At 34.7% G+C, this 8,680-nt stretch overlaps 1 protein-coding gene across 1 annotated transcript; it reads left to right on the top strand.

Annotated features, from left to right (window-relative positions):
- The first annotated feature begins 200 nt into the window (after window positions 1-200).
- LOC125823756 (transmembrane 9 superfamily member 3-like) lies at window positions 201-7,165 on the top strand. Its single transcript, XM_049503173.1, has 8 exons — window positions 201-223; window positions 2,561-2,770; window positions 3,399-3,439; window positions 3,609-4,194; window positions 4,289-4,426; window positions 4,520-4,676; window positions 4,780-5,264; window positions 6,809-7,165. Exons 2-8 carry the CDS (start codon window positions 2,622-2,624, stop codon window positions 7,026-7,028), a joined length of 1,776 nt encoding a protein of 591 aa, XP_049359130.1. The 5' UTR covers window positions 201-223; window positions 2,561-2,621; the 3' UTR covers window positions 7,029-7,165.
- The last annotated feature ends 1,515 nt before the right edge of the window (window positions 7,166-8,680 follow it).

Below are 8,680 nucleotides of genomic sequence, written 5' to 3'. Positions count from 1 at the left end.
AAAACGGATCAAATTCAAACTTTCACATAAATAAAGACCATTTTTCTATTTGGTGTGGTTGGTGTGGTTGACGACCGTTTGACTACTCCACTTGGTGTGGTTGACCTTAGCACGGCGCTTCAAACTTCAAAGTATTGATGTGAAGATTAGAGAGTATCTCTTCAATCTGTCCTTGTTCCTCTCTGTCATTGCTGTTTGGAGACTCTTTCCCCTCTCTCTCTCTCTCTCTCTCTGTAAGGAAATTCTCAAGCTTTACCTTTGTTACTGTTTGATTGTTTGCAAGTATGCCTATCATTTCTGATTAGCACAATGTTTCAGTTCAGAACTTTCTTCGTATTCCTTATGGGATGGATTGATACAGTTAATTAGTCATCACCTGTTATCTGCTGAAATTAATTGATTATGTATGATGTCACAAGATTGTAAATTAGGAGAATTTATAACTAGTGACAGATAGGGCATTTAATTTGAGGATTCATTCATTTCTTCCTTCCTTTGCTACTTCATATGTGGAAGTTCACAAGGAACTCCCATTTATTGACTGTTTTATGGTGATTGTTGAAATTCAGCAATGTATGAGTACTATGAATAATTGGAAGGTACTAGGGAGGGGTGATGGTTCTCTAGCCATAAGGTGTCACTACTCACTACGGGCAAGTGATATTGAGAGTTAATACTGGAAAGTGAATTTACCTTATTAAAAGAGAAAAAAAAAGAATTTATAGTAGGAAGTATAATGGTTGATGATTTGTCAAGATTTTCTATTGTTATATACAGTTACTCACCAAATATAGGCAGATATTGGATGCCAAAAAAAGTTGAAATTTTTAAGTTACGATTGTGATCTATCTGATGGAATCTTGAACATTTTCATTGTGTTGCCATGGATGCATCTAGCACTCATAGTTCAAACTAAGACTTCAACCTTATGTGTGCTCTGCTGCATTTCTTGATCTAACTGGAGAAAGTATTACTACCTTTTATAGTACATGCCCTCATCAAATTCAGTTCCCGTTAGAAAATTTTCAATTAGCAACCTGCATTTAACTGGTATTTGGGTCAAAGGAATATTGAGATTCCAAATTTCCAAAATTTGGTAGGAAATGGGAGATTCATCTACCGAAAGATAAAGAGATGTCACATCTAAAAAATTCAGAACTTGATCGTATCCGATAGGTTTAACTCCATTAGGAAAACCATAACAATTTAGTCAGCTGATTTGCAAGCATCATCAATATCATACATGATATTGGGATGAGTTTTCCGTGTTTATAAAATGATCCATGCTTTCATGTCTTAAGCTAAATCCCATACAACAACAATCTGTATCAAGCCTTACACTTAAGCCACATAATAGTCCCAACACCAAGTATATAGAATCAGCTCACAGTACACAAAGCATAAAGTTTGGGGTACAACCCCAACAAAATCATACAATCCATAAACTGGATGTTATATTACTATGACAATCCTAGGGAGTCGATAGAGTGAGTGCAGAGTTCAATACAAAATGACCAAACTGCTAAAACCAAAAACATCTCAATGACACACATGAAAAGTGTGAGCCATCTCAAACCTAACAATGCTTCTGCTCTCATGCGACGTCTCAACATCTGGATCAAACTTGATTTTCTAAGTGTAAACTTGATTTCTTACCTCAATGTCTTATGGGAAATCTTGATGGGATGTTAGCCCCTTCAATCCCTCTCCACAATTCGGTGAGGAAGAGCTTATTTTATTGTTGTTTCTTTAGCAAAAGCAATTCTCTTTCCTGTGGATCTTCCTCCAACAGAATCAATGGCATCATATCTAGCTTTACTCTCTCCTTTTCTCGCGTAGGCTACCGCTCTGTGTGTTAGTATCGAAACTTTGCAGCTGCTAATGGAAGCCGTGTCTAGGGGATAAATCCTAATTGATATGGATGGTGTGAGTCAAAGCTGTTTTTCCCATCCTTTGTGGTGTTATCATTGAGAAAATAGCTGGGAGTCGTGGTTTATAGACTAGAGGGTTTGAACACACTTCAAATCCCCTAAGTATCCTCAGCTTCGTCGCCAGAAGCCTTTGACGCGACACATCAAGCTTTCTATAGAGTTTCTTGGTCAAATGGCCTCCGACGCATCGCATCAACATTTTCTATTGTGTTGTATCGAGGGTTATCCCTCAGTAGTGTGCACCTTCGCTTAATGGGCATACCTTTGTCCAAATGGCAAACTGTTTGAACAGTTAGAAGCTAGACTTCAAAGTTACAAGTTTTCTTCAAAATTCATTACCAATCCTTTATAGATCAAGACTTGTGCATCTTAAAGTTATGGTATGTTTCACTTGTTAGCATAAGTCCAATGTTCAACCTCCTCTTGTTTCTAGAGCACCCTTACCTTAATATAAATAAGAACCAACACATCAAGCACTTATACTTTCTCATGTTGTATATATATCTAGTGAAGAAATGGGAGATACTGTTGCATTGGGATTCACTTATTTGTTTTTTAAGATTATAAGTGTTAAACTGTAATTTGTGTGCGTTGAATCATTTTTTTCTTTTTCATGCTCTTTTTCAGCTTGGTGCTAGTCAGCAGTCATTTATTTGACTTCATATTTTTCATCTTAAAAGCCAAAGAAGAATGGAGAAACCTGTGGTAATACTCATTTTTACAACTGTAATTATGAGTCTTGAATGCCTAGTACAATCAGATGCCTCTACACATCGGTATAAAAGTGGAGATGATGTTCCTTTCTATGCAAACAAGGTTGGCCCATATTCTAATCCCAGGTAGATGCCTTAAACATTTCCATCACTATGTGTTTGATGCTTTTGTGTTATGTCTTTCAAGAAATGTCATCCACTCTTCAGTTAGTGTCAGGTATATAATTTCATTAATTGGTTAGGTAACAGCAAACTACATACCCAGTGTATTCCCACAAGTGGGGTTAAAAGAATCATTTCATCAGCACTTCAGTATCACGTAAAAACATGGAAGTTTCTGTCCCTTTCCCCAAGAAGTTCCCCGTCCATGTAGTTTCTATTTGAAGATGCTTTCTTCATAGCTGCATACATATTAACACATCATACTCCAATTGTTTTCTGATCGATCGATTTTATTAATATAATATTTACTTTCTGCTTTAGGTGGATAGTTAGTTTGGTGAAACAGATGTCAAATCTATTTTCTACCTGATTATAAGTCTGATAAAACCCTTGGAAATGGTCAATAGAAAACGATAATATAGTTTGATGAATCAGACATATCTCATTTGTGGATTAAACTAAGGTGGTCATCTCAAAGTCCTTAGACAATCTTGTTAGGCATTTTAATGAAGCAAATAAAATGAAACATTTCTCTGATGTTTCTTACTGGTTTTTTTTGCTTCCATAATATTTTTCATTTTTCCTATTGCAGTGAAACTTATGCTTATTTCGATCTTCCATTTTGTCAACCAGGTTTTCTTCTTCACTTTTATTAAGTCCTTGATTGTATATTACTTTGAATAAGGATCACTATTCTTATTGCACATTTATCTTTTCTTTTCTTTCCTTTTTGTTTTGTCAATCTTCTCTTAGATTTTCCTATTAATCTTATTGGTTACCTATTGTGCTGAAACATTATCAGATAATTTGGAAAAGAAGAAAGAATCTTTTGGTGAAGCGTTGAATGGAGATCGCCTTACATTTTCTCCATATAAGCTCGAGTTTTTAGCGGACAAAGATGCCAAAGTTATATGTAAGAAAAGGTTGACAAAGGAGGAAGTTGCACAATTCAGAACCGCTGTTGCACTGGATTACTATGTCCAGATGTACTATGATGACTTGCCAATATGGGTGTTCCTTGGGAAGGTCGACAAGGACGGAATTGATGACCCTAATGAGTACAGATATCACATTTATACATTTTATCAATTTGAAATTTACTACCACAAGGACCATGTTATTGAAATCGTAGTTAGAGTCGATCCATCTTTTACAGCTGATGTAACAAATGATGAGGAAGTTGATATAGAATTCCTGTACACAGTGGTGTGGAAGGAAACTAACACCCCATTTGAAAAGAGAATGGACAAATACACGAGCTCTTCTTCTCTGCCCCATCACTTAGAAATTCACTGGTTCTCCATTTTAAACTCACATGTGACAATTTTCATCTTGATGTCATGTATGGGAGCAATTTACTTGCGAGTCCTGAGGAAAGATATTTATAAGTAAGAAGATATATCCATTTTGTTCTCTTAAGTATGATATGGTTTGACCGTAGTATCAGACTAAAGATACTCCTTTTTCGTCAATCTTGTGAAGTCTTGCACAGGATGAAGAATTTTCTGATAACCAAGAAGAAACTGGGTGGAAAAGCCTCCACGGCGATGTCTTCCGGTACCCAAAGTGCAAGTATTTGCTTTCTTCAGCACTTGGTTGTGGAACACAGATGTTCGCAGTGTCAGTAATTTTTGATATCTTCTTGTTTAAATAAGAAGTAAAACTCCAGCATGAACTATTTGTGAAGATTCTTTCTTGATCATGTTTTTGCAGCGTGGTGGTAACTCTATGTTTAGGCGTGCTTGGTGTTTTTCAACCGTATGATCGAGGAGTTTTGCCCACTTCTTTGGTCATAATATATGCAATAACTTCTGCAGTTGCTGGATTTTCGGCTGTATCTTTTTATCATCAGCTCGAAGGAAGCAACTCGGTATGATATGCAGGATTCTTGCTACCTGAAACTCCTCTCTTAAATTGAGCTCTTAAAATAATATTGTACAGATAACCTTATTAACTTGTTTTTGGCATGACAGCTAAGAGTTATATTGCTGACGGGAGGAATATTCTCTTGCCCCTTGTTGCAAACCTTTTTCTTCCTTAATACTGTTGCATTCAACTATGGGTCTACTGCAGCACTTCCTTTGGGCACAATTGTGGTTATACTTCTCCTCTGGGTTTTACTAGCATTACCGTCACTTGTGTTAGGTGCGATTTCTGGGAAGAGAATAAGGTCTGAGTTTCAAGCTCCTTGTCACACCACAAAGTGTCCTCGTGAGGTTCCCCCACAGCGTTGGTACAGGCATGTCATAACCCAAATGGCAATGGCAGGACTTTTGCCTTTTGCTGTCATCAATATTCAGCTATATTACATATTTGCAAGTGTTTGGGGTCACAGGATATACACAGTATATAGCATTCTTTTCGTTGTGTTCATTCTCCTTCTGATTACAACTGCTCTAGTCTCTATTGCTATGACATACATCCAACTTGCCGCAGAAGATCATGAATGGTGGTGGAGGTGCGGCTTTTCTCATCTTTTAACTATGATGCTTTTGTTACTGTATATTGCTTTTCTTTCATAAGGTGTAAATTATCATTATCTCCTATCCAATTATCCAAAGCAGATTGATTTGCTATTCTTGGAAATAAGTTGGTGGGAGAATTTCCACATCTTTGTTATCCTGAATTCTTTGTGTCGCCGTTTAGTTGGTTCTTGTCTACTTTTTCCAGTTTATGACCATAAGACAGTCTGAACGTAACTAAGAAAAACTCAAATCTAACTATAGAGAAGCTACTAGAAGAAGAGAGATTCCATTAATTGAGCTCAAAGGCTAGTTCATACAATGAGAAGAGCTTGTATTTATAGCTACTTCTTTAACACTTTGTAACCACCTTTTAACTAACTATTGGAAAGTTTGTTACAACAAACTAACAAGAAAGACTATTCTACCCTCAATCATCGTAACAACTTTTAACTACCTACTTAACCAACTAATCAATCTGATCAAGTCTCATTACAGTCAATGCTCTTTAAACAAGTTCTGCTTTCCATGTTTTTTGTTGTGCAAATTCATGTTCTAAGTTTTTTCTTCTCTATTTATCAGTTAGTAAGTATCAAAAGTTTAGCTTGAAAGGCTCGTGTTTGATTCTTTTGTCACCAGTTCTCTTAGTTGGTGATCTATAATCTAACGTAAGTTCTCATTCAGTCCTGTGGCATGCCATGGCCCTGGACTGCTGGTAATCTCCCCTTAAAACTTTTTTTGAACTGAGAAATTCCTTAGTGGCAGTAGCACACAGTCTGAAACTCAATGGATAGTAGCTAGGCTCATCCTTTAGCCTTCTCCACTGAAATACCAGACTTTTGTCTGTGGTAGAGTTCGATCCATGACGTGCTCCTCACCCACACGTCATGTGCTGAGCTCTTACCCCTAGACGAAAGACCTGTGGACCCTCATTTAAACTTTTAGTAACCAAAACAGAATAAAAACTGTAAGAGCCTCATGCTATTTCGTTTAGTTTGTGATTCTTCCCAGTCTTAATTAGCAGGAGAGTTCCCTAATATTCATTTATACAGCTTTCGAGGTTTGAATCCCCTTCCTCTCTTAAAGAATTGAGGGGCTTGAGCAGCATATTAAGAAGCTCTTTGTCTTCATTTGCTTTTATACTTTCTAAAGATGTGAATAGATATTTCTGAGTAATCATATGTTGAAGTCACCCTGAATCTCTACCTTTCTGCTATGGTTGTACAAGAGGTGCCGGTATCTTGGCTTACCTTATAGTGGCTCTTGAGGATATCCTTAAATTAGCAATGTCAGCCATTTAGCTTATTGGAAAGCATAGCCTTAACTTTGCACTATAGGAACTCCTTGTTAGTTCCACGGGGACAGTAGGGCACCGAGTTTATCTGGTCTTGCAGGCTGTAGTTATCTTCATATCCAGCATTTATCATGTAAAATTATTTTTGCGAGAGGATTGTCTTAGTCACCTATAAATGTCTGATTGCTAAGCAATCGAAATATTTTGCTATGTCGTTCTGGCTGACTAATTGCTCACTTGGAACAGGTCTTTTCTTTGTGGTGGATCCACTGGCTTGTACGTATTTGGTTATTCCATCTACTACTACTTTTTGCGGTCAGACATGAATGGTTTCATGCAAACCTCATTCTTCTTTGGATATATGGCTTGTGTTAGTTATGGTGTCTTCCTCATGCTAGGCACGGTCGGCTTTCATGCCTGTTTGCTATTTGTCCGTCTTCTGTATGGCTGTATCAAATGTGAATAGCTGGTTGCTTTCAGGAACATCCTTAGCTTGTTTGGAGTAAGCATGTATTCATGCCATATTTAGGAGGCTGTTCTGATCAAAGGAGGTCACAATGTTCCTTTAATGTAACAACAAAGAGATTTTCTTATTCAAAGTTTCATCAATGATACTTTTTGTTACAATTTACTAGCTTATAGTCTAGTACATCATAATTATATGAATATATGAGAGATCTTGATTTTTACACACAAAAGATTGGTCATGTTTTTGTTCTCAAGAGATCTCATATCCTTGGGGTGTCTTTATAATAAAATTGACAGAATACTTAAATTATAGCCAAAAAAATTGCTATAATTGTAGCTTCTAAATCTAAAAAAAAACTCAAAATTTGTGAATACTAATACTTAAAGCATAAACACTCTTTTGACATGATAAAAGTATCAAGTTTCATCTTTAAATGCTTTATAGTTTTTAGTTAGTGTATTTAAAGTTTTGACAAGAAAAATAATTCAACTACTTGGCTATTTTGGAATGTTATTAAGGATATAATCATATCATCAAATATTATTATAAGTGGGAACATCACAAATGAAAAGTTGAAATACCAAAATGCCCTTGTAAAATTAAGACTCTATTACCATTTTTAAGGTAAAAAAAAATCTGATTTTCCCACTTTTAGTTATCCTTTTTCACTAATTATTTTCATTTTATTTAATAAGAAGTTCAAAAGTCCATGTAACATGGGTAACATCTTATAAACAAAAGTTCAAATATCACAATTGATTTCTTTTCAAATTTGCCTTTTCCCATTATATTTAATTAATAATTAGATAATTAAATAATAACATATTAAATAGTTGCACCACTCATCAAAATTCGTTTATATACTCTTCAACCACATTAATAAACCAAGAAGACATAATTCATCATTTATAATGTCATTAGGTAAAAACCTTTTCATTTTCTCTTATTTATGTGTTATATTTAAGAATCCAAAAAGACATAATTTTACATTAAATATTATATTCAAATCAGTTATAAGTCTTTTCATCTCTCCTAATATCTCCTATTTATATTTAAACTCTATTATCACTATGTATCTAATTGTATGAGCAGTGAAACTGAACTTCAGTAAGGTGGAGTAGTACTTTCATTGTTCTCTTTTTTTTTTTTTTATGAAAATACTTTTGTTTTATAAAGTCTTGATTTGATGTCTAATTATATAAATGCTGGAATCTGAACTTATTTAGAGGGAGTAATACTTTTATTATCTGTTTATTCATCCTTTGAAAATACTTCTATTTCATTGAACTTTTATTTGATGATTTCAAATTTTCTTATATGTAATTCATTTGTTTTTTGGTTAGTTCATAAGTATTTATATACACATATTCAAAGTTTTCTTTTCGTTATGCATTTATTTTTTGCACCATATAATTATTGGTTTATATTGTTTTCTTTTTTCTACCATATTGTTAATATCTCACAAGTGATTGTGTTGTATTTCATAATTCAAAATTTAAAGAAGACAAAATTAATAATTGTGAATGAGTCAAAGAAGACGAAGAGTACATAATCATGTCTATAAAATATTTAAATAGTGATTATTTTTATAACAAATAAATACTATTTTTTTTGTAGGTGTACACTATGAACTTGATAATGGTCTACTA

This window comes from Solanum verrucosum, unplaced genomic scaffold (assembly GCF_900185275.1).
Source record: "Solanum verrucosum unplaced genomic scaffold, falcon-dt-bn FXZP01001111.1, whole genome shotgun sequence".
In the NCBI taxonomy this organism is placed as follows: domain Eukaryota; kingdom Viridiplantae; phylum Streptophyta; class Magnoliopsida; order Solanales; family Solanaceae; genus Solanum; species Solanum verrucosum.
The sequence above is the reverse complement of the archived record's forward strand: the minus strand, read 5'-3'. Positions and strand labels throughout refer to the sequence as shown.